Genomic DNA, 25465 nt, shown 5'->3' on the forward strand with positions numbered 1-25465 from the left:
GGTAGTGCTTCTGTTTGAGTAGATAATTACGTGAAAGGATAAATGTTAGAAACTTGAGATAACTTACTCCATGTCTATACAGATGTTCACCTTTAATCTACCCAACAAGTAGCGGAGATTGTCCTCCAAGGCTTACGATGCCAGATAGTTAACCTAAGGGTCAGTCTAAAACTGCATAAATTGACCAGGGTATTTCGTCTGTTCGGTTCCTAGTGACCAAATTTTCTGATATCATGACGCCTACCTGGTCACTCCAATTCCTCTGACACCGACGCCGTTATCTCCCATATTTGTGAGCTCGAAAACGGGCAACCATACTCTGAGGGAATATCGTAAACAGGTGTACCGAGCTCCTCTTTCAAATCTGTCAGATACTCACTCAAATCCTCAGTGGCCAAGTCCCATTCCAGATTCTGAATACGCTTGTCGACAGCTCGATACCAACAGACAAGATCTTCACGTTTCCAACTTTCCTCCTTTGTAAGCAGCGAGCCTAGATGTTTTGCAGTGGCAGCATCACGGCTCTGTATTCCAGCCACGACTTGCTCAATGTTGTTGATGTCGTGTTGTAAGGATCGGTCTTTTACGCCTTGGCAAAGGTTCAAAAATGCACATAATTCGGCGGTGCTTGGTGTACGGGCTCCACAACAAAGCCCGTCATATGCATCAAGAATCCAATCCCTAGGAGTATTGCCTCCCAAGTCCTTCTGGTATGGATTGATGTCGTACAAGCCCAAGCTACCGAGATATTCCAGCATTTCCAAGGAGGCATGCATGGCTGCTAGATGCAGAATGTTATCATTGTTTGAGTTAGACAATGAAAGTGAACAGCCCAGATCTAGCAAGTATCCCATGGCGCTAATTCTGTTGTAACTCAACGAAGTCAGAAAAGGTGTGTTTCCGCACATATTCCGTGCTTCGAGGTCCGTGCCTGACAGGACAAGAAGTTCGATTATTCTTTTTATATCGCCGTGGTTACTGGTTTCGCTAGTCAACAGGGTATGTAGCGGCGTGTCGCCCCAGACGTTCTGACGAGTTGCTGATGCGCCTGCTGCCAGCAAGAGACCTACTGACTCAGCACAATGACGCGCTGAGGCGTAGTGCAATGCTGATAATCCATCTACGTTGGCCCAATCCACCCTGCATTTGGCGTTGAGTAGTAACCTCACAAACTCAGAATTCCCTCTGTGCGAGGCGAACATTAAGGCTGATTTTCCTCGTGATGTTAATTGGTTAACATTTACTCCCGCAGAAATCAACATCTCTATATAATCACTTTGATCGCCATAAGCTGCAAGTGCAAGAGGAAAGTGACCGGTGTAATCGATTGTGTTGATAGCCCATAGATGTTCCTGCAATGCTGTCTGGAGACCTTCACGTCGGCGAATTGCGATGTGTATCTTGGTTGTTTCCCTAGATTGATGCCCAGTAAGTCTGACGAGTTTCTCGAGAAGATAGATCTCATGGTCGCGAAGGTGTCCCCTTGAGAGAAGATCATTGGCTCGATCTGCTATACTTCTGGCCGTTGTTAATTGATATTGGTCTGGCATGAGAATAGAACCGAGAATTACCTAGGCAGCTCTGTGTCAGGAAGCACGTTCCCCCAGAGATCTAGAAGTGTTTCGAGGGTGGTATAGAGATAGACTTTGAGGGCATACTTCAGGAATCAGAACCATGGAATGAACGGCCGGACAGGGCATGATTACGAACCTCGATGAGCCCAATGCCGCTAGTGTCAACATCGCCGGGATAGACGCCATGTTTAACCACTGATTCTCGAACGTCTTGACTGGAGCCTTTTTGGTAGACCCACAATGGAGAGGCCGGTTCAAGCAACTTGAATGGACGTAAGGAGCATCTCAGTTCACCAATGTTGTTGTAAGAGGCAACGATTGCAAACGATCGAAAGAATAGCCATCGAGGTACTTGATATTCCAGCTTTAAGACTGATGGGCTGATGCACTGGCAATCGGGATTCGAGCACTCCTGAGGGCGGTTTTCGCAACGGACAAGCCACGACCCAAAAAGTGACTGAACCCAGCCTGAGTTTTGATATTGCCGCTTGGCGAAATGGCAGCTGCATTGGCATGATATAGTTGAAGAAATGACGTGGGATTGAGTCAAGGACTGTATTGAGATTGACTCGGCCACCCGCGCATTGTCTTTCTGGTTGCTGGTAGTTATTGCTTCTAGTGCTGATGATTCGGAGCTGCCTGTCTGTTGATCTTTTTCTGGCTCTTTATGCGATGATGTTTCTAATGTGTCATTTTGTATTGCGTGTATTGCGTAAAGATTCATGAGCATTTGTCGCATGTATGCCTGGAACCTGTCGTTTGCGGTCAGCAACGGAGTTCAAACAAGTCCAGCGGGATAGTCACTGAGCATCGTTTGTCGCACGGGACGACGTGACCGCAAAATGTAGAGTCTGCTTAGCATTTCCCATCCGCTGCTGAAGCTTTGTGATCGTGCTTTTCTCAAGCAGCCATTTCCCTTTTCTTGTCTTGCATATCTTGCCGTCTTTCGAATCAACTTCACGAACACAACTTCTGAGTAGTTCCCCAAGCTCTTTGGTAACTTCACTGAGATCCTCAGCGGCTGCATCGATCAAAGCCTCTTCGTAGGCAGAGGGCGGTTTTCTCGAGATTGCCTTCACCATAGAATTGACGAGGTTTAACTTGTATACTCGAGTAAGTATTCGTCTTCGAATATAGCAATGAAGAAAAGCCACGAACCTCTTTCATCAGATAATTGAAGTCATCCTGAATATCAGGAACTTCTCGGATGATGCTGACGACATGTTTGCCAGCTGCCAGAGCCTGCACAACGGCGATGGAGCTTGCCACGGCACCAAGAACTTCCATCTCGAAAAATAGACGATGAAAAGATAAGGCCTAAGCGACAAAGGCCAGACAGATAGGCTCGCAGTTGTATTAATACAGGATGAAAGAAGACTCAAATGCCTCGCAGGCTTTGGAGGTTGTAAATCACAAGTCAGGCTCTCAAGACAACCGTCAGCCGCAGAACGACCAATCATATCTTCGACTCACAGCTTCAATGTAGGTAGCTATTGGGTGAGCAGGTACGATGAATGCTGTGGTAATCTGCCTTGCGACCTCAGCCACAAGGTAGATATGATAAACCATCTCGAATCGCGATTTCCCAGCCATCAGGACGGTTTGAAGGCGTTACCAATTATTAATACTTGACTTGAGCTTAGTGTCTGAAATATAAAAACTTTATGGCCAGTGCTACCAGATGCTAGTTGGCAACTATTGAGCTCTCTAGACAAGAGTGGCTGTAAAAAGATGAATTCCATAGCCATCAACACCAAAGAATTCACAGACACCACGCGAAAGCAACCTCGGAGATAACCTCAACTTCACTCAACAATAGCAATCGCAATCATAATCACAAGCTAATACCAAATAAGATACAGTCTCAAATCCCCCACATTTGCTTCCAACCCTGTCCCTTTCGTCCGGGCCAGATCAAATCATACGATGCCTCCGCCAAGAATCTACACCAGACAAACACCAGACAAAGTCATCAACGGGCCTTCATCAGGCCACCGGAGATATAACAAAAGCCATATAAAATCCCTGACGCCATTCCAGAGCTGAAGAGATATCCCGGGATCTGATATCGCTCACCTCGGACGAACGGAAACGCCTCTCAAGCACGGCCGTTGAGCCACGACAAGATCGTTAACGGGTTCAACGGTTAAGCTAAATTGCCAATTTTGTTACAGATACACAAGAACACTTTCATCCCTTGACCTGGGTTATTAAGTCTAGGTGTCACAGCCAATCTCTTTACTGACCGCTTCGTAGCTAACAAGGCTTCAGGACTGTTCGTGTAGCACCTGGAGCAGAAGAACAAAGGATGATGACATTACGACATGCACGACATAGATGTACCACACTGAGAAGAAGGATGTAAGACATAGCCACAAAGTGATAAATATGTGACAAGGAAAACAGAGACGTAAAGTAATGGGATAGGACAATGCGCTCTGCAGGATTACCTGGAGACAAGTACGAGTAGCTTTCACATGACGACATGTACTCTATAGAGTATCTATTACTCATGTACTAATCTTCAACAGTCTCAAAGAATCGAATGTTATTTGACTACTAAATAAACTACTAAATTTAAGTCTTGGGTATCCATCATCTCCAGCTCCAACAATAGCGAAACTACCCCAACTGTCTCGTAACAATTGCTCGTCCCGCACATGCTAGCCCCCAGAAAGTCATGTCTTCATTATATAAAATAACAAAATTGAAAGGACATTGGCACATCACATCCAAACAAGTTTCTGACACCTATTATACACGGCTTTGATCTCGCCGTTCATCGTCCGAAGTCGGCCGGCTCTCGTTGGCCAATTCGGTCATGCTCTCCGTCTCGAACTTATTAGATCGTCGGAGGTGACCAAGGTTATGTCGGTGGTGGCCGCCGCCGATGGTGTGGTTGGTTCCAACTTCGGGTCTCATACCACCAACAAGTTCCGTTACATCTGGACGTTGACCCATGCGCATGTCGCTGGCCCAGTTCTTGCATGCATCCCAAGATGTAACCATGTAGATAAGGGCATTCCAAAAGCCCTGGAGGGGAAGCACAAAGGCACTCATGAACTCGAGGGGGTCTGATGATCTCTTATGAAATACAGAGTACACACGGTTGGCGCTCGAGGGAACCCATGTGATCAGAATAGCTGTGAAGAAAAGAATGGCGCACTTTGTGTACTGCCATGCTGCGTTGTTGAGTTCACGATTCCGTCTTCGGTTCATGTGGGCGACAGAACGTTGCTGTTGTTGAGGGACTTGGACGCTCGCTCGTGTTTGCTCCCTTTCGATAGGGGCCAGTTGGTCTTCGATATCCCCGGAACCCAGCTGAGCTGATATGTGAACCGAGTAGTTTCCACTGGAAGGAGTAGGGTTGCTGGAATCTGGTGCTCGACCGCTCATGGGCTGCAAAAGGATCCCATCGGGCTTAACGATCTCTGTTGTGACGGAAACTTCTGTCGTCTTGAGCGTAGCAATGTGGTTGTCGTTACCGTAAGTCAAATCTCGATCGGTTGAACTAAATCCGTCGAGTTCCCTGCGCTTGCGGTAAATTGTGCTGCCGGCACGGATGTAGATGAAGAATGTGACAATGATGACAAGCCTGGGAAGGTCAGCGAAGTCAATAGCAGTTTTGGATCAAGCTTTACATACCAAACAGGACCATAGAAGGTAATAATTCTCCAAATGTCCCATTCTGCACTGACCCAGCACCAAAGTGTGGCATTGCCATACATTCGCTGTCCCTCTTTGTTCTTGATGAAAATGTAGACAAAGGCCGGAACAAATGGAACACCATAGCATGCTATAAGGTAAGGGATCTCCATCTTGCGTAATCTTCGAGCATCGAATTTGAAGTAGAATGTCAAGTAGACGTTAATGGCCATTGTCAGAGTCCAGAAAGCATCAGCGGGCATAAACCTGATATCTGTCAGTATTCCCTTGACATAAGACTTCATTCTCAAACTTACATCTGGATGAGGAAGGCTTGAAGCTGACAGCCTGCCGAGTTCGAATCACCAACGTAGGATCTGGACATTAATGTACCCACATTGGTCATCATGTTGCCAAATGAAGCATAAAAGACCAAGCGGTTGATCGGTTTATGGAACGCTTTCGAGGACAGAAAGGTGACAATGATGAAGATGGACCCGAGTAGTGAGAAGACGGAACATGTTCGTTCAATCACGCTGAGAGCGCGAATCTGGAATTTGTCGAGGTGTTCTGTGGTAGACATTGTGAAGTTGTTGAGGCTCAAAAAGACTGGAAGAAAGATATCCTGGTAGAAGAGGCGTCGACTTAATCGAGTCTCGAGTCACTTATAAAAGTGAAGATTAAAGTGGTCGGTTTATGTATAATGTACCATTCTCCTTTTGTAGGTAGTTGGATAGTAGGTATTTGTTGAAGTGATGAGAAGAGTTCTGATGATTTTCCTGATCGACAAGAGGCAGACCTTGAACCTGATATAGAAGGAGCGTCTGATGTTGGTTGGTACTGCCCAGTTAGGTAGTGGACCAACAAAGGTGAGGGAAGGTACACCGAGGTGAGAAGGCTCCCCAAGCGTCGAGGTCAAATCGTATCGAGTAGCAAACCAACAGATATAATTAATTGCCTTTTGAATCGAGATTGGAAAACGCCATGTTAGGGTGCGGTCAGTCTAACAAGAGGCTTGGCCAGGGTCAAGCTGAGGTAGGCTTCTCGATCAAAATGTGGCTTCCGATAACGTTTGCAAACATGCAGGATACACTAAGACAAAGAAGATATAAAAATGTGAATAAAAATGCAGAGGTGAATAAGAAAGATCAGAGACAGGAACAAGAATAGGAACAGGGAATGAGGGCGGGGAAGAGGCAAAAAAAGGTGGGCGATGTAAGATACAAGTAGTCAAGTAAGACCAAGACCCGGCACAAAGGAACCGTGAGTGTCGAGAGAGATACCAAAAGAGGAACGGAACGGACAAAGGACCAGATGTAAGGTAAGTGCAGTGCTTTACTAAAATGTATGTAATGTACAGTGATATTGTAATGGCGCTTATGCTTATGCGTGCTGTGTCCGCGGTCGGGGGAGGCGAGGTCAGGATCAGGCCGGGGTTGCTGAAGCTAGAACATTATGAGAAGACAAGTGCAAGTCATGGACGAGGATCCCCTGCTATCAAGGGTGGACAAATCATATTGGCGAGTTGCATTGTGCTGTTAGCAGAGCAGATAGAGGCTCGGACGGATATCTAGTATGACCAGCGCCTCCTGAAGCCATGACAGCGGGAGCATGATCAAGGGTTTCAAGCCACGGGTTTATTCGCCTAATGAGGTATCAGAGCACAGCAGTTTGTGTCAAGTTTGTACAATAGTTGCAGAGAAAAGAGGGTGTCTGGTATCTAGAGTATTGAACGGTATAGGCTATCCGCATAACTGAAATGTTTCTATTCATCACAGGTATGTACTATTAAACGGTAATAAAACATAAAGAAACAAGCTCAGGCTGACGCTATGATCCAAAGCCCAGGGCTGAGTCGTTGAAGAATTTAGTTATCCAGGGGATCCCAGTATCTTCAGCAGATCATTCTTAATTGAAGCCTGTTGTATGGTTCCGGACGTGAGGAACAAGACTCGAGTTCCACAACCACGATAGATTGACGAGTTGAGGATGAGAGAGATTAGGGACAAGAGACAAAAGAAGACAGTGGCGTGCAGGTCAAGATCTTCCAAAGCGGGTACAGTACGGTAAGACTTGAGCCAGATTGTGGGGGACCCCACCAACAATTACTCCTGCTCCCTAAGAGGTAGTCTATGCGGTAGATGTTGGTGGGCAATAGAACAATACAATATCGAATCTACTTACTGAGACAATGTCTTTTATTGATTTGCACCACTAAACTCTTTTCATTTCAAGCCATCTCCGAATTAGAAGGCGGCAAACGTCGTTTGCTGTCATAGCCAGGAACGGCGTCCTTTTTTGCGGAGGTCTCAATGAGACGATCCAACGCTGCAGACCGCATTATGTAGTAACATCCTCAGGCGGGACACCCCCTGAACATCCCCAGATGAGCTCCTAATTATTATCACAGGTCTCTATGGATGCCTCGGTTCGATGCGCATTCAATGGAGCAGTGCTTGACTCATCGGTAAGAGACGAGCACTAAAGACTGATCAATGCATGGATTACAGAGTATGTAGATCAAATGTGATGAAAGACACCGGTTGAATTAGAAGCCTTGAGGATTGACTAAAGAGTTGACAAGTGCCGAGACTCCGTGATCGTCACTGTCAATGGAAATATGTATCAATCCAAGCGCTTGGGATGTCTTCTCCTTTTCTTCTCCATAACATTTCCTGGTCCAGGCGCTGTATTCAAATCTCCATCGTGATCTTCTAACAAAACAGCACAGACGAGACCCTCCCCCAGATTTTGTCTCCTCCTTTGTTGGCCTCTTTCAGCGTCAACGTCGCACTTGGCACGCGGGGCCTCTTTCTCGCCTTCTGGGGAACCCTTGTCTCACCTGTAGACAGCCTTGGCCAACGTCAATAGTCATTGGGTAAACGGTAGATGCTAAGAGGGTCCGGGATTAACTAAAGCCGGGACTCATTTCCCTTTCTCTCCTCGACCAAAATCAACAGCGTCTACCGCTTGAATCATAAGAATGTGCTCTGTTGATCTGTGGATATCAAGGTGTCTTCGACGGAAACTTCAGCACGTCACATTAACTAAGAAGCCGTGAATGCCGAGTTCTGTGTGTGCCCTTTTCAGTGTTGTGTCTTTCTTGTCCAACGTCTTGTCGCTTTGACCTCTTCAGGTGGGACTCTGGTAATTAAGCTGCGCTGCTCTCTTGGCCTACGCTGCCCATCAATTGCCAAGCCGCTCTACGGCTCGAGCTTCCAATGTTGTCAACATGTTTTGTCTGGAATATCCAATCTTCTGTGTCATATGCCATCAAGAACAGCGTCTTTCCTAAAGAGTTCAAGTAGAACACTTGGTGTATACTCTGTTATCTCCATATGTCGCCTCACTTTGACTGCATTAATTGTTACCTGAGTCAAGTCTAATTGAAAGACTACAGAGTTGAGAGTCTACTGACTTATGCCCGTCGCCGGTCCCCTATCAACCACGTGCGTGAGACGAACATCGTTCCCACGGTAGGAAACGATCGCTGAGAACTGCCACGCGAGCAAACAGGCCTACTGCAGCGTCGTGTATCGTGTCACATTTGCATGGGAAATTGGTCGACTCTGTCTTGTTCTTCTCCAACGGATCTCTAAACTCTGACGCCACAGCTCGGAGGCTCAACTAATGAGTTGCTGTGTGCATTCATGCTGAATGTATGCCATCCTTTTTCCAGGATGACATGTTTTTGGGCCCAGACTTGGGATCTGGGCAGCAGTGTGCCATCCATGCTGACGCATTGAGACGGTAACAGGCGGGTTGGGTCAAGGTTGTTAAATTATCCCTGTTCTCAACCCCGGATTTCCCTCCACATCACCCGACGGGATGGCTATTGTCTTTTTTTACGTAGTAACTGTTTTTGCTTTCCCCCGCAGCTGTTGGTTAATGATGATGCGCCTCTTGGACAATCTGGCGTCTGTTTCCCATAAGCCCATTCTTAACAATAAGCCACGACGGATATTGGATCTGGTTTTGTTAAATCCGGCGTCTTTCTTAATTTTCTGGGGTACTTTTCTTGGCCACAGGTAGGCTACTCTCCGTCAACTGTCTCAGCCAGTTTGGGCTTTGGACGGAACGAACTTGTCAAAGTGAAACATTAGTGGTCGGTTATTGTCAAGACAAGGCAAGCTAGCGTCGTTAATGACCCAGCATTCAAATTAATTAAATGGATGGCATAAGACACCTTTTGTGTTAGCTTCTTTTCTAGTCTGTCCGGCTAAAATGCCATGTGCTCTAGATCCTCGCTGCTACGTCGCTCTCACAAACCATGTGGCGGAAGATCATAGAGGTTAGAGCATTTTGCTGAGAAAGGAAATACAGCTGTTTCGCTCCGTGAGTTAAGGCGCGATGACTAGAGCCCCTCACCACGTCAAAAGACAGAGAAACACTACAGCTCAAGCAGACCATGGACGCAATGAACAAGTCAGCATTGTGTCTTTCCCATATTCCTAACCATGAATATATTAATCAAATAATTATTGCCAAGTCGTTCAAGAGAGGCGGTAACTCATGAATCTGAAGTCAAGTTCGGATCAGCATACATAACCTTGTCAGAGTTTACGGTGCTGCAACTACCCCGGACATATCCCAGTCTAGATTATCATCCTTTCAAACTCTGTTTCTCCCTTTTGATCCTGAACGTGATGCGGATACCCAAAGTTCCATCCCTTACCAGGATACCCTTTGTTGTTACCCGCTCAACCCCTACGACACCAGGATTCCTGGCAAGTCTGAGTGAAGCCATACCGACTTGGGAGTAGAACCGCATCTCGCTCGCCATCTCGGGTTACACTACCACATGTCGGCGTGGACGATTTACCTTGCGCGACCAAGCCACAGGGACCAGATTCCAGATCCGTTGTGTCTGTCATACTTGTAGTGTTGTTCGTATCTGATTGCGATACTTCTCCTGGGTTGAGCGTACACTATGATCAAGATATGATACTGGGATGTTTGAAGTCAATCATATAACACTACAATGACCCTTGTAAGACTCCACGTTGTATACCATTCTTCGGCGTCCTCGGAATTCATCCCGCTCGGAAGCACAAAACTCCTCGAAGCTCCTCCTCACAGAGATTAAACGGCATCGCCGAAACTTCACCCTGCCAAATGTTCTCGGCGGTCCAAGTATACGTCATTAACCGTTGCATCTAAAGATGCCTAGAAAAGATCATGATATCTGTCTCTTTCCCCTGCAGAATAACCACTAACCGATATCGGCTTAAATGCACTCGGTGATACAACTTCCAGGGCCTTGGCCGTTTGGAAAGCTGCAGCCGTTCACATCAAAGGAGGCTTAGCCATCACAACATCGGATAGAAAGCTGAAAAAGGGTGGAATCATTCTTGAGTATCACCAGTTCCTCTGTTTCGCCTCCTCTCATTCCCTAGGGTCTCTATGATAGGGCAGTAAACGATGTGGTCTCGATTGCGAAGGCGTGCAAGCACCTTGCACCCATGCTCTTGCAACTAGCTCGAGAGGGAACTACGGAGCCAGAATACGTCCTTTACGAGTATTCACCCGAGACTACGATCTTTAGGTACCAGGCCTGCAAGAGTACATATATCTTTACTGTAAATGTGATGTCAACGCTCTGATTCATAGTTACCCCCAAGACGAGAGTAGTTCAAGGGGACCGACAAAGAATGTTGCTTTGTCGGTTGATGCACTTCTGGTGCACAAACTCTGTCCCTACAAAGATCTACAAGACTTTCGGGCACTCTTAACTTGAGTAACATAGATTGTAGTTGGCATGCTACTCTTGCTCGAGATATTGTAGTGTCATTGTCGGCTGAGGTTGCAGACCAGTGACCGGTCTATATAACAGTATACGCTTGTATTTAGGTAATAGATGTAAAACAATCTATATATATCTTTCATTGCATCAAAGAGGACTTCGCTGCACCAGCACTTCATAAATAATAGTACGTAGGTATCGTTGTTTGCATCGATGACCTCTGCCCAACAAACAACCACTACAAACCAAAAGGAAAGATGAATGATAACACATCTTCTTATTGAACGGTTTGCAGCCTAGATGGCCCTATTAACAGGATAGGACACCTGCTAATTCTTTACTGTCTTCAACCAGTCTCAGTCAGCACTTTTCTTCCACGCAAAGATGCTATTTCTAGCAATTCACTCAGGCAGTGCCTTAGATATTGTGTATTTATCGACATAAGCAGTCATGTCTTTTCCTCCTTCACAACGCAACAGAGCACATCGTCTACTATCATATGACTGCTACATCTGATGATATCATACTACAATGCCAAAAGAGCGCAAATTCCGCAAGGCAGACCCAAAAAGTCTTGAGAAGAAGTCAAAGTCGTCTAGATTCAACAACCTGGAAACGCATAGCGACACCCTCGACACTATTCGATCACATAAGAAGAAACGACAACTTAAACATGAAGAGCCTCTCAAGTCTATGCGCACTGCGTTGTTTCATATTCTCAACGATAGGTGGACCGGCAAGAGGAAAAGGCAACTGTCGACCGAAAGTCAGAAGTTCTGCTCTAGGGTTGGCAATATCTACACCAAGGCACTCGAGCTGGCCTTAGAAATGGGGAACACAAATGAAGATGTTGAAATGGAGTGGCAGCATGAGCTGACAAAACATGTACATATTGTTCGGACAAGAGAGGAGGAGGCTTCCTATCCCGATGGAGTGGTTGTCTCGCCCTGGGAGACGGAGACCAGCACGACATATCGCAGTGTCCTTAACGAACCCAACTGCGGACAGAGCTCGAGCAGTATAGAAGATAAGACGGGATGATGAGATGAATGTCTTTACTTATTTTGGGATATGAGCACAGGTAGATGGATATATGATACCAGCTTAGTGTGGGCTGAGCATACAGTATTTGTACCTAGACAAAGCTTGCGAATTGCTTCGTAGCCTGACAAAATGTATTTCGCATTGGGAAGCTTGTGTTGATAGTAGGAGAAACTTTTATGAATTTTGTTATACTTTAGGCAGATCAAGGTTCGAGTGCTGCAAGATGGGTATAAGATTCCTTGACTGCCTAGCTTCCTCCTTCCACAGATTAGCAACTTACATATTGTATCTAACCTCCACTCAATATCATACTCAGAAGGCGCGCCTCAACTACAAGCCTTTACTTGCCACTCGGACAAGTGTTCATCCTGTAACCTACACCTTTCACCTACAGCATCTCGACATTCATTCACTCACCCTCATCTCTCCGATGAACGGCATCCGCATCACATAACTTATTGCTTCGCCCTCCCAAAGCGCCGCTTTATATTCTTTATATACTTTATCCAACTCTCACATCGCCATCATGTCACTCTCTCACGTCACCGGATTGGGTCTCTACAGTTATGCAACACTCTCCAATGCCGGATCCTATGCTGGATCACATTCATCCGGCCACTCTCGAGAACCATCGTCCTCGAGACGTCTATCTCTACCTACGAGCTCTTACCCTACGTCTATGCACTCGAGAGCCTTAAACTCAACCGACTCGCGAGCCGACCCATACTCATATCCCCGTACCAGCGAGTCCTCCCACGCTACAAGAGCAACATCTGTCAATGCAGCATCCGTCAATGAGGAAGCCATGCGCCGCAATTCTCGTAAGAAGCACAACTACCGTGAGACTTCAGGGTCTTCGTCTGAACAGCACCGTCATCACGGATATCACAGACACAGCCACCATGCCTACCATAGCCATCATCCAAGCCAACGCGAAGACAGGTACAACAGCGAATCTACAAAGGCTCGCAGGCGCGTCAAACATGTCCAAAGTTCATCGGACATACCTCTGTCACCTCCGCCTGCTCGCAAAAAGATCACCAAGGTTATGGCTGTTAAGTCAACCAAGAAGGATAAGGACGGCAATAAAACCACAGGCAACTTGACTTGGCGCCGAATCAGTCAAGGGATGAAGATTGGCAAGTCTAAAAAGAACGAGCAGAATGAACAGACTGAGTAGAAACCATCTGATGCGACCGAGACGAAGCCAAGAAGGAAGAGCAAGTGGAAGTTCTGGGCCAAGCAAGAGCCCTACGTTGAGGTTACTGAAGCAGGCCCTCTCCCTCTTCCTCCCAAGACACTGGAACCCAAGTTCGAGTCGGATACCAAGGTCAGGAGCTCTTCGCGCACGCCCAGCATTACGGAGTGGCTTGGTCAAGACCCAAGTGTTCCCCAGTCTCCAACGGCATTGAAGCGTCTGTTCGAAGAGGAGGAATGAGGCAAATTGTGTTATGGCTCGAGTGGTTTGATCAAACTTGGATACCCCCAGAATGCGGAAAGATGGTGATCCTGGCGATAGGCACTTATTCTTTGATTCAAGTATAGTTGGTTGTTTGTACCTTTAATAATATACTCGTTGGCTAGCCGGGAGGGGGGTGCCAACTAAGCAAGCTTAGTTGGCCACAAAAGTGTGAGACGGGATAAAAGTGTGAGACAGCCCCGCACCGATCGGTGTCGCGATTTCATCACTTTTGCCCGCCAAAACCAATGAATTCTAGGACACCAATTAGTGAAAATCCAAGTAATCGTGTCTAACTTCATTATGCCTACCGATATCAATCTCAAGGCTGCTCGTGCAGTCGTTCTTTCGCGCCAACACTTCCAAAGCCGCTCTCGTGATGCTTCCTCACAGGCAAAGAAGCCTCTCTCACTTCGTGAAGCTGAAGATCGATATGCCGGCTCTGCTCGAGCATCTATCGCCCGCATCGTGAAGAGGCTTGAGGCTGCGAATTCCCTCGATTATAATGATGTTGTAGAGCCAAAGATGGGCCGCCCGCGTATACTCACGGATGCGGAAGAAGAAGCTATCGTCACATATATTATGTGGATGGATAGGTCAGGTCTGCCGGCTTCCAAGTGGGAAATAGAGGATGCAGCACTTACTTTGCTGCGCCGCCGTGATCCTGAGGCGAAGCCTATGCATAAGATGTGGTACACACGCTTCCGTGAGGATCATCCTGAGCTTGCGAAATCGATATTGAAGTCGAGAGAAGGATCGCGAGCAGAGTATGAGGAGGCAGGCGTTGAGGATACGCAGGAGTGGTTCCAACGACTTGAGGAAGCTATTCGCATGAAGAATATCGGCGCATCGGAGACCTGGAATGCAGATGAAGCAGGAGTTAGAGTTGGTATGTTACGGGATAAAATGGAATGCCTTGTCGTACGCACCAAGAAGAAAGCTTATACAGAGGTATATTCTCCGCAAGATCGTGAGACTTGCACAGTTATCGGCTCAGGCAACGCAGCCGGCGATACAACTCCTCCTTGGCTTATCTTCAAGTCGTTTCCAACACTCGAGTGGGCATATATCGATGCAGATCCTGATATACACTTTGCACAGTCGGATTCGGCGTTTTCCAACGCAGCAATAACGCTGGAGTGGGCGAAGCATTTTAACCGCTGCTCTTGGGAGAAATCCGCAGCTGTGAAGAATCGTCAGCTTGACTTCGAAGAGTGGTTTGGATGCAATGAGCAGCTGCAGGATAAGTATGACCGAGAATATACTCACGATGTGCCGCCGGCTTCATTTCACAAGAATTCGGAGGAGCTGATTTGGCGGTTGCTCGTTATCGACGGATTTTCCGGGCACGGCGCCTTCGAATTCAGAGAATATATGATCAAGTTCAATATTCTCGTTGCATTTCTTCCTCCACATTCTACGCATATCCTGCAGCCGATGGATGTAGGCGTATTCCAATTCCTGAAGGATGCACATCAGAAGAAGCTTCGCGATGCGTTGCGGAAGGGAGATCTCACCTTTGGCCGCCGTGCCTTTGCGGGGGCTTTTCAGGTATGTGCCTTCCAGTTGAGCCTTCTCTTAAATTCGTGCCTTTTCTCACCAAAATCAGGAGATCTTCAATCTCGGCTTCACAAAAGCTCATATCATAAGAGGCTTCGAAAAATGCGGCATCTTTCCTCTCACGCCCCGACCTGCGATAGAATATCTGCTTCGCAAGCAGCTAGGAAAGAAGAAGACCTGCACGCCCGCTCATGCTTCGCTTCTGCCGTCAGAAACACGCTTTCTGAGCGCTTCCGTCACCGCTGAGAGCATCGGCGAGAGATATCACGATATCCTCAGTTCTCCTACACGGCAAGGATTAAAGCATATCCGCAACATCGTTCACGAAGCTGTATTGCTAGAAGATGTTATTCAGAAGTACGTAAACGACCGCAAAACGCGTATCGAGAAGCGATATCACGAGAGAAAGCGCGGCAAGCGTGCAAAGACTGTATCTAACCTTATTCCTCTAGTATCACTGCAGGGACTCCGAGATCAACAGGAGGAAGCTATCGCGGAAGATTGTAAGAAGATGCAGAAGCAGGGAATCCGCAATCTCCGATCAGATCTCATTAAGGAGATGGATCGCCTCAAAGATGAGTGGCGAGCGGATAAGAAGCACATCGTGAACGGATTTCCCAAGAATTTGCGGTTTAAGCAGTGGTTGGAGCACACAGGGAAGAAGGATGACTATCTATCGATGGATACACAACGGTCCGCTATGACCGATGCACTCAAAGAAGAGACTAACGGCTATATGATAGATACTCAGCTTCCTGACGAAGTCCGTGAGTCTATTCGCAAGGCACAGTTTGCACCAAAACCGCTCAACGAGGTAGATTTCAGCGCACTCCTTCACAGCGATGATACAGTCGATTTCCGCCTCACACACGAAGATCCTGATGAGGAAATGGATGAAGAAGAGGATACTCTTCCTCTCATCAATGTTGCCGCACACAAGGAAGTCGTGATAGCCTCATCGCCGCCCAAGTCCCCGAGCTTGCCGCCGTTGCCCGACTATGACTCCCCTCCTCCCTCCACGCCTTGCCCTTATAAACACCAAACGCAGCTACGTGAGTCACTTCGTGAGCTCATCAGAGAGGGAAGAGCCTTCGCGGCAGGAAGCCTGAATGGCCAGGATAACACGGATACAGCATAATTTGTAGGGACTTCAGTTTCCCGGGCCACAGCTCTTTGCCGGCCGCCCCAGTCACTTCCCCCAGCCTGAGATAGTCAATACATCGCGAGAAGCTTCAAACTTCGTTTTTTTCATCAATTTAAACCTATTCCGACATCAGAAGAGCATCTAATGATTGATTTATCGGATTTCGCCACCCAGATGTGATCCTTGTGATCGTCTCACACTTTTATCCCGTCTCACACTTTTGTGGCCAACTAAGCTTGCTTAGTTGGCACCCCCCTCCCGGCTAGCCAACGAGTATAATCATTATCAATGTACCCGATATTACCCAAGTGCGAGCGAGGCACATTATATGGAGATACAGACTGTAGCCAACAGTATCGCTTTGAGATAACTACAATCTATCGTAAATATCAAGATCCTCGGCAAGCCAAGGCATAACACTCCCACTTCTCAACACTGTGAGGGTTTATTCGGCTCAAACGATGTGCTCTAATGCACAAGAAAGGGCACCAAGAGCAACCGATGTAACATACGTTTCTAGGCTTCCCATCCCCAAATCGTCAAGTATCTTATCTCAAACCTGATCTTAGCCTCATGAACGGTTCAGCATGCACGTCATCCTCGAACTGGTGTGCTCCGAAACCCATCCTTCCTATTTCACCGTTATCGCAGAGCCGCACCACTACCCTATCCATCTCCATTGTGCAACAATCATGCAATTCTCTATCTTGAACCTCGGAACAAGACAAGTAAATACAAGTACTACCTGATGACGTCGAGGAACGGGGATGATCCCCCACGAAGAAAAAGGGTCTGGTGAGAGAAGACGGGAGGAAGCGGCTAATGGATGTATGGTTTGCTTTTTTCTTTCTAGCGGGAAGGGAACGTGGGGAAAAATGGAAGCGAAGTACATATGTTTTGCATGTGGGTTGATGGATGTGATGGTTTGTATGGATGTCTGGTGATATATGCATTATACTGCGTTTTGCTGATATGGTGGAGCTGTACTATGGACTGCATGGGTTTTTTTATTGCGATATTTATTTGCTGCATTTGACATTGTCTCTGATAAGCCGTGTTTTGTGCATCAATACAATGCAATGCAAAGCTCGTCACTCTGGTAGTAAAAGATGTGCTCCCACTCTGTCCCGTCTCCAGCCTTACAGGGTGAGTCCATGTTAGTCAACACACTTGGTCATGTCAGCATATAGCCATACAGTACTACAATAGTCTCGGTCGCTACTACTGCACATTCTGTCTCAGAAGTAGTCCGACTGTCCGACCAACCAATGGATCATCTCTCCACTCTGCCCTCCAATCCCTTGGTCTGTCGCTTTTTTTGTAATTTGCCGAACCAAGCCCTCACCAAAACCAAGAAATGGAAAAGACAAAAGAAGGCACCACAATCGCCTCAGTGGCACGACATTTTGCAATTGATAGAAAAAGGAAAGGTGACTCTTTGTGTGCCTACCATTAGATGTAAATGTCCTCTCTTTTGAGGTTCGGAAAACAAAACACAGAAATCACAAACACTGCAGTCCAGTCACATGTCTCCTCCTTCTCCTCCTCTTTTTTCGGCCGTTTGATGCACACTCCCCCCTCTTCCTTGATCGTAGCGAAAGAGATGGGCCCCTAGTCATTCTGGAGCCTGTAGCCGATGGCGTTCATGTACCAGTACAAGCGCCAGACGGTGGATCTCCCCGTCCCCGCGAGGCTCGTCCCGAACCCTCTCGTCTCGTGGTCTTAGGACCCGCTCGTTAGTGGGAACTATTGGTTTACAGTGGGGAAACTACAGTATGAAAATCACAAAAGAAACGCTGTCGTCGCTACGAGATAAAAGGTCAACACCACCCGTGATATCGTCAACAATTAGGTACACTCTGAGACAGACTAGCTTGTCAGAGTTTGTTTCTACCACATATTGAAGAAACTTCTTACTTAGCCAATTTATTGCCCTTTACATCCATCAGTCCCTACCATGCCATGCCAAGCTAAGGGTATATCCACGCACACATTACCTCCTTTCTCAGTTAACAAGAACAGGGTGTAGGACAATTCGATACCATCTGCGCCAAAAATAACACCAAACATACTCAAAGCCGCTAAGCAATCAAACTAAAAAGAAACAAACTGTCGTGCTGACCTAGGTCTCTCTGCCTAGTTCTGTTTTTCCCCAGGCTGTAACTGGTCCATCCTGATCTTGGAAGACATCCAAACAGATAAATAATTCTCCACCTTTTAATCACCAATCCGTAGCCCAATGCGATCTTGATTCGAAATGAATAAAAGAAAGCCAAGAAAGAAAACATAAAAAACAATAGGGAAGCCTGGCTGCTTCGACAGATAGTGCTGTTGAACTCAATCCCAAGCAGAGTGCGCAGCAACACTGCTTGCAGTTGGATGACTCTGTCGACCGCTAGGCATACCCGGGGTATAAGTGACCGCCCTCGAAAGACGGTTCGTCCCAATTCTGGATCCATCGTTGGAGTGTTCGCTTGTTACAAGCTGCACCGTATCTTCGGGCAGCTCAGCGCCCTCATCGTTCCACCAATAGTGCAGCACATCGCTCTGCCAACGATCAAGGTCGCGAATTTTGAGCCCTCGACTCTTGGTAAACGTCGTATGGAGCAGTCGCGCGTTGGTAGAAGACAGACGAAGCTGATGCAGAAGCCATCTATTGATAAAGTCCCCCTTGCCCCCCTCGCTGTGATCCAGCATGAGTCGATCAATGGCATATTCCTTAGATGCGAGTTGCATACAACTTGGCTTCTCTGGGTCAGTTGCTGGTAGTGCCGCAGCTGCCTTGAGTGCACCGCGCGATGTGAGAGGGAAGTCTTCAACTAAGACGTGTTCAGGTTGACTTATAATCACAGGAAATGTAGGATCAGCAAGATCCGTATGCGTGCGCATGATTACGGAGGCTTTGTCGAGCTCTATATCCTCATATCCGTCCTCGGGGTATAGAAGATAGGAAACTCTTGAGGATAGATGCTTCTTCATCACCCTCTTCTCCTCGCAGCGTTTCCGAAGATGTGCTACTTGTTCTTCCAGGCTCGTGACGCTGCTGCGCATTTGCTCTTCTTCCACTGGGAACTCAGCAAAAAACTCGACCTCAGCCTCGTTCAGATCCATTCCTGCTGCAGACTTCATCCTCAACTCGCCCTCATGCTGCTCCTTAAGAAACAGTAGCTCGTCAAGTTCTTCCTTGGCATTTTCGAGGTCACCAACTGCAGCCATGAGCTCCGAGAATAAGGGGTGTACGTCTTCGGAGGGTCCGTTAGGATTTATGCCCATCAACTCATTCGGCATGTTGCTGTCGTCCTGTTCGAGGTCGGGCTCGTCGTCGCGTGGTTGCTCCAGTGGGGTGGCTTGATCCACTGCCAACAAACTGAAGAAGCGGATTTCCAATTTGTTCAGTGTCTCTTCTTCTTCGTCGAGTGTGGACTCCAGATCTTCGTAATCGAGTTCAGAATCCTGATACTCGGTTCTGAGTTGTTGCAGATCTGCTAGTCGTCTTTCCAGGTTAATAGATGATGTTTCTAATCGTTCTTGGTGAGCGATTAGCATGGGCCGAATCACACCCATGAAAGCGTTATCTGCATCATCTCTTCTCCGGCGTAGTTCTCGCAGTTCCTTCCTCTTCTTGGTCATCTGACTCTTGATATTATTTAGCTTGACACGTTGGTCTTTAAGTCGGGTCCAAAGAAGCTCCAAGGTTTCCTCGGAAGGTGCAGATTCCTTTGATACATGGCTTCTGTCGCCCCTAGTGGTTTCCAAAAGAGGTTCTAGGCTGGTACTCAAGTCCAGCCGATCTTTTGGCCCATGATCCCGTTCATACTCGGATATCCAAGTAGTTATGCGATTTGTCATCGACGTTTTTCGATTTCTTCCCTGGGCAGTCAGGGTGGATGCAGTTGGGTATAGAGGAGGAAACTGCCGTGAGTTTCTAAGAACAATAGAGTCTTCGTCAGAAGACACATCGTCAATTAGCCGCGGTATGGTATAAATTGATGATGGTGTTCTCGAGGTTGATCCAGCAATCTCGTGTCGATTTGTCGTCTGAGGAACTGATAAACCTCCCAGACTAGTTCCCCCAAGCAAGTGCTGGGCGCTAGGCAATTGACTAAAACCAGTAAATTCCCTTGGTGGCCTCAAAACTGGGGTGTGAGGTTGCGTTGAAGCACCGCCAGAAGCACCAAGTGGTGAGCCGTTTGGCGTCAGAATGGGAGGAGGAGGCGGCGGCGGCGGCGGTAATGTTTGTTGAAATAATTGTTGTTGAGGAAACGCGTCATGATTGTAAACGAGTGGTGGTCGTAGGTTTCTATGGACAAAAGCATCTCCGGGCGGTGGTGGAGGCGGGGGTCTACCGAATGGGGTTCGATTTGACGCGGGCGAAAATGACTGTGGCAATATCATTGGAGGTCGAAGATAAGACGGCGGCGGCGGCGGTGGTGGAGGAGAATGAGATGGCTCATCGAGAGCTTTCCATAACAGTGGAGGATGAGGTGGGGGAGGCGGTCCAGACATGTCTATATCGCGCCTGCTGACGATGCTGGCTTGGGTAGACGTTGGTTGATACATGGAAAATACAGTATCGACTTCTGACATGGGCAAGCTTGTCGAGACATGAAGAGAAGGCGGCAGAGCGTCGAGGGTCTGGTAGTGACCCTCGCCCTCGCCCTCAACCTGGTCTTGGGAACGAGGTCTATCATGAGACCCAGGAACCGGAAGAGGCGAGGTAGAGCTATGAGGATATTCGTGATGTTGATTTTGGTGGGTTCGGGCATAGCTCGAGTGGTTGTGGTTGTCGTACGCTACGGCATCCATCGACGTACGTAAGATCAACAGAGCTAAGGGAAAGAGACGGATTCATGGGAACTGGAGGCGGCTTGTCCATTTCTCTGATGACCTGACCAGACAAGACGAGACAATCAGTGCCGAGACGACCGTTGAGGCTCTTTGCTCGAAAAAGATCGACTGTTGACGGGGAACGATAGGATAGGATAGGATAGAATGGGATGGGTACGCAGAGGGAGGAGAAAAAAAGGGAGATGACAAGGAAATGAGAGCAGTGAAGCAACCGAGCCAGGGGTTGCTTTTTCCTCCATTTGGCGAGAGACAGCCCTGGGCAACAGCGTAATCTGGCGGCTGATTTGCACGTTGCTGTCACAACAAGGTTAGGTCGAGTTTTAGGGGAAGTGCTCCCGGCTTCGGGGACAGCGGCCACTAAAACTAGCGACTATTAGCGCCTGTAATCTGGAGAAAGTGCATGCCCGTGGAAGCTGTTGATTTATCCATTGGCAACAAACACGTCGAGTATTCGTTATCTCCTGGTCCGAGTCGACCAAATAAGAATGTGACAGCAGAGCGCAGGAGGGGAACAAGCGAGTGTTTCCTCAAATTATGCAGCGACGTTGACCAGTGATGTTCCATTGTCGAAATCACCGTCAGACTTGCTGGGATCTCTAAGACAATCCGCTACGTAGCGTGTCATGTGTCAGTTGTCTATTATGCAACCTGGCCTGCTTAGTGCTTTGACTTGTTAAACACATCACTTTGTTGTTGTTGTTGTCTTGTCGGCCACAAATGTCCAATTCGTAATTCAACAAAGTTCAAAACGGCCAACGGCTACTCTATTTAAACACAATCTTAGTACAACCGTCAAGCAAGCCCAGAACTTAGGTTTTGAGGCCAGCTGCGATTCCACTAATTGGTGGATGCTCTAGCGCACACTGTGCTCTTTCCTGCCCACTTAGTCTTGAAGCTAACGGATGCAACTAGAGCCTCCTCGTTGTAACTCTACCTCAACACCAACAACTACACCCTGTAGTCATTCCCGCTGGACGCCTTCTAAAATCGCTCACTCCCCTCCCAATTGGCTCCGCGATCCAATACCCTCTCGGCTCTATGCATTATGCCCTGTATTCGGAGGGGCGTGTCTTGTTCTCTGGACTTCAGTGCTCTGCTCTGCTCTGTGGTGCCTATTCCAGATGATATCCATCACTTTCTCACTGCTCCTTCGGCTGGCGTCTTGCTTGCGAGCCTTACCCTGCCCTGCTTAACTCGGGTTATCTAAGACGGAAGCTACCTCTGCTTGTTTCAGTCTCTTCCTCTCGCCCAAGGTATTCTTTGGAGTCTTGACTTAGCTAAGGGTCCCGTCATGCGAGTTTGCAGCTCGACTCCTCCGAGAACCCCTCCATGAGTCCACCTCCTCCACTTGTTGCATCCATCCCCACTCGACGCTCCGTCTGCTACTCGCTGGCTGATGCGCGACATTAAAGAGATGCTGGACTGCATAGTCAAAAGCAACTGATAAGCTGCGGTTGCCGCTCAGTTGTCCACCCTCTAAGCCCTTCGGTTCTATCTCTTGTTTTCCGTCAACCAAGGCTGTGTGTGCTGTAGGCACTCGGAAACTCGACCTCATTGACACCAGGCTGCATGCAATTTGTTTTTGCTCCGGTCAGCCAGTACTACAACCTCTGCAGCCAAGCTACAGGACACTTCTGCGGTTCGGTTCTTGTTACTAGCATTTTCTGGCGGGCAGATGCCACTGGTCCTGTCGTGTCACCATTTCGACAAAACCGCCTGCAACGACTATTCTGACTCTTGGTTCACGAGCAAGACCTCCTTGAGGGACGCACGAGATACTTCTTTAGCATACTTCATGCAACTCTGAAGCGATAATCCTAGTTTTGGCGGCGGATCTGACCTACGTCTTCGACGTACATACGCCACAAACACCAATCCTTACAGAACAGTGGTCGACCTCACCCCCAGATACAGGAAAGACGGTACAGCACTAAAGCAGAAGCAAGACAATTTCCCCGCGAAATTTGTCGAGTACTTTCGCCCAAAAATACCATTCAGACCCGATCTTCGTAAACGCACCCCAAGCATACCAACGAGAGCTCGGATCTTCGTCCTCGTGCGACCAAGTTGCAGTTCCCTCGTCCACTTTGCATCTGGAGAGACAGCTGAGCCGCATTCCTGGCTAGCTAACTAAGTCGGCGATTTAACGGTTTTCACTTGGTCACTTTTGATCCTTGTTCGTTTCTACAGTACAAAAGCCCCCAGCCCACCATCTTCTCAGTTACCAGGATCTCTTACTTGAACTTTGGCGGGTGTCCTGGAACTCAATCGACGATAAGCTCTTCGCCCTTTGAGGGTGACGGATCAGCACTTTTCTAGTATTGACCGGTCAGTTGCTGTACTGGTTTCAACCGTTCCTCGGCATCACTTTGTTCACTTCAACTTATTGATTGATCTGTACCATCTTGGGACAATACTCGGTTTACCTGCGAATCACTACATTTCTATTGCTATTGCTCGACCAGTTTTCCCCTTGGATTAAAGCAATCAAGGGGCCATCTTTAGAAGCATTTCTTGTATGCGCAAAATGCTACTATGTATCAAACGAGCAGATCAGGATGGAGCGAGTGGTCTGTGTGGATCTGGAACCCAGACTATCAGCAGTACTACCGCCAACGAGTAGATGCTTCAGGTTCGTATAACATCACAACATATGGTGCTTTTAATCTATGCAAACAGTACTAACTGTAAACATACAGGTACTCCGGAGATCCAGTGGCAGAGCGAATATGAGGCTGCTCGGAACAACCAGACACCCCGAACGCCAGTGGAGCAGATGACACAACAGTTCGGGGCAGTCAATATACGGAGCCCTGAACAAACAGATGAACAGAACAGTATGTCTATCCTTAAACCAGCGTAATATCCAATACGCACCTGCTTCTCATTCGACAAAACCATCTATGAACAGTCACTGACATGCTCAATGGGTTAGACGACGATTATACTGTTGCGAGCTCGACGTCCAAGGCGAAATCGAAACCCTCGAGGTCACATGGCAGTTCCTCAAAATCTAGATCGAGGACAGCCAAAACTTCTAGTGGGAAAGGAAAGGCGCCTGTTCAGGAGGATATCCCTGAAGACGATGAGCAGGGCTACGGCGATCGCCATACTCAATACAAAGCAGCTAGTCCGCAAACCGAACAGACTTGTAAGTTCTTGCCGAGGTCCGTGGAGTATTTCGAACTTATAGCTTACTAACGTGTTCAGACTATGACGAGGCTACTGGACAGTACTACACATATCCAGAAACTACACAAGGTATGGGCGACGAACCCTCAACGTAAATAGCTACCATTGCTTACTCAAATTTGGCAGTCTCTACTCCTACTCAGCAATATGTAGACGGTGCGGGAGACGATGACGACCCTGTGCTTCGAGAAGCTCTTGCTCAAAGTAAACATTATAATCAAGATCGATATACCGGTGGCGAGTCGTCGTCTGCACCATATACTGCATACAGTATGGCACTCCAGTACTAGACCCTGGTTTTGGTTGCTAACAGAATGCTTTGTAGCTCAAGACGAGGAAGATGAGCCTGCACCATCTATGCCGGCGGGCAACCAAGAGCACATCATAGGCACTGGCGGTGAATCAGAAACCCTGGATCCACGTACGTGCACCGTTTAAACTGCGCTTAGATTTCCCAAGCTCACATCGCCTTAGGATATACCGTCAAGCCTTCCAGTGCCTACCAACCTGGAGAGGTAAGTCAATATCGTTACCGATCAGATTAATTATACTAATTCACCCAACAGGTTTTCAAAGTGCTGTGGCCAGAACCGGCGGGAGGCGGAAGCATTGTGGAGGAAACAGTTTACCGAGACCAGTATGGCGGTCGAATCTTTGTTCACTTCCGCAGATTCATCGTCGTTGCAAACGATCGTGGGCACTGCACTTGCATGTAAGTGTTACGACAAACAACAGTCGACGTTCGCTAACGTATTAGTCCAATCTCTACCTATGGTAAGAAGGGTTGCAAAAAGAGTGGTGTCAAGGCCGAGCAACATGGCATTGTCACTGAAAGCAGTAATCGAAATCCCCTACCTCTGAGGGATGAGCCCAAACTCGGATTTCCTCCAGTCCGTGTGCATATTTCCGAGCAAGGCGAACGGATCTCAAAGGAGTCGCGAGTTAACTACTCGAAACTCACGACTGTGGAGCATAACGTCAAAGTGCTCTTCATTGGTCGCGTCATAAGTTCAGATTGGGATACCGTTACAGAAGCCGTCAACACCAGTTGGGCAAACAAGATGCATACGCACAACAAGAAGAAGCATCGCAGGTGATGGACTTGCAATTGCCCTCCTATTCACGTTTTTATGGTGCCTGCTACAGCAGGTCCCTACTCTGGGCGTTTTTATTAACACCCGCATATATACGTTCCTCAGGAGCTACCAGCCACTCTGGAATGCTCTTGCGAAACTCGTCTCGAAGGTTTTTCAATA

General features: G+C 47.7%; 6 protein-coding genes across 6 annotated transcripts; 3 read left to right on the top strand and 3 right to left on the bottom strand.

The window, feature by feature from the left end:
• Positions 1-248: 248 nt before the first annotated feature.
• Positions 249-2861, bottom strand: B0J16DRAFT_260322 (ankyrin repeat-containing domain protein; the record flags this gene model as incomplete). Its single annotated transcript, XM_046123242.1, has 5 exons — positions 249-1518; positions 1572-1657; positions 2110-2326; positions 2379-2674; positions 2733-2861. The coding sequence occupies 5 exons, from the start codon at positions 2859-2861 to the stop codon at positions 249-251; spliced, it is 1998 nt and encodes a 665-aa protein (XP_045990339.1).
• Positions 2862-4208: 1347 nt separating this feature from the next.
• On the bottom strand, positions 4209-6002 carry B0J16DRAFT_43986 (uncharacterized protein). Its single transcript, XM_046133862.1, has 3 exons — positions 5537-6002; positions 5220-5486; positions 4209-5169 (listed from the first exon to the last, which is right to left on the bottom strand). The coding sequence occupies exons 1-3, from the start codon at positions 5800-5802 to the stop codon at positions 4329-4331; spliced, it is 1374 nt and encodes a 457-aa protein (XP_045990340.1). The 5' UTR covers positions 5803-6002; the 3' UTR covers positions 4209-4328.
• Positions 6003-11493: 5491 nt separating this feature from the next.
• B0J16DRAFT_258165 (uncharacterized protein) lies at positions 11494-12003 on the top strand (the record flags this gene model as incomplete). The annotated part of the gene is made up of 1 exon (XM_046123172.1): positions 11494-12003. One exon carries the CDS (start codon positions 11494-11496, stop codon positions 12001-12003), a length of 510 nt encoding a protein of 169 aa, XP_045990341.1.
• A 509-nt stretch (positions 12004-12512) lies between these two features.
• On the top strand, positions 12513-13444 carry B0J16DRAFT_298343 (uncharacterized protein; the record flags this gene model as incomplete). Its single annotated transcript, XM_046124489.1, has 2 exons — positions 12513-13051; positions 13187-13444. Exons 1-2 carry the CDS (start codon positions 12533-12535, stop codon positions 13442-13444), a joined length of 777 nt encoding a protein of 258 aa, XP_045990342.1. The 5' UTR covers positions 12513-12532.
• A 5062-nt stretch (positions 13445-18506) lies between these two features.
• B0J16DRAFT_259242 (uncharacterized protein) lies at positions 18507-20564 on the bottom strand (the record flags this gene model as incomplete). The annotated part of the gene is made up of 1 exon (XM_046123206.1): positions 18507-20564. One exon carries the CDS (start codon positions 20562-20564, stop codon positions 18507-18509), a length of 2058 nt encoding a protein of 685 aa, XP_045990343.1.
• A 2779-nt stretch (positions 20565-23343) lies between these two features.
• B0J16DRAFT_44067 (uncharacterized protein) lies at positions 23344-25383 on the top strand. The gene is made up of 9 exons (XM_046133864.1): positions 23344-23649; positions 23717-23854; positions 23953-24168; positions 24228-24278; positions 24336-24479; positions 24535-24630; positions 24684-24724; positions 24776-24921; positions 24967-25383. Exons 1-9 carry the CDS (start codon positions 23553-23555, stop codon positions 25304-25306), a joined length of 1269 nt encoding a protein of 422 aa, XP_045990344.1. The 5' UTR covers positions 23344-23552; the 3' UTR covers positions 25307-25383.
• The last annotated feature ends 82 nt before the right edge of the window (positions 25384-25465 follow it).

Source organism: Fusarium flagelliforme (assembly GCF_020744385.1).
Source record: "Fusarium flagelliforme strain FIESC 12 MPI-CAGE-AA-0113 chromosome Unknown B0J16scaffold_1, whole genome shotgun sequence".
Taxonomy (NCBI): Eukaryota; Fungi; Ascomycota; class Sordariomycetes; order Hypocreales; family Nectriaceae; genus Fusarium; species Fusarium flagelliforme.

Coding starts and splice junctions, on each gene's coding strand:
- B0J16DRAFT_44067 (XM_046133864.1), top strand. CDS start 23,553: ATGTATCAAACGAGCAGATCAGGATGGAGCGAGTGGTCTGTGTGGATC. Junction 23,855..23,952: donor ACAAACAGATGAACAGAACA/GTATGTCTATCC, acceptor TCAATGGGTTAG/ACGACGATTATACTGTTGCG. Junction 24,631..24,683: donor ATCAGAAACCCTGGATCCAC/GTACGTGCACCG, acceptor ACATCGCCTTAG/GATATACCGTCAAGCCTTCC.
- B0J16DRAFT_43986 (XM_046133862.1), bottom strand. CDS start 5,802: ATGTCTACCACAGAACACCTCGACAAATTCCAGATTCGCGCTCTCAGC. Junction 5,487..5,536: donor CAAGCCTTCCTCATCCAGAT/GTAAGTTTGAGA, acceptor GACAGATATCAG/GTTTATGCCCGCTGATGCTT. Junction 5,170..5,219: donor ACCTTCTATGGTCCTGTTTG/GTATGTAAAGCT, acceptor TGACCTTCCCAG/GCTTGTCATCATTGTCACAT.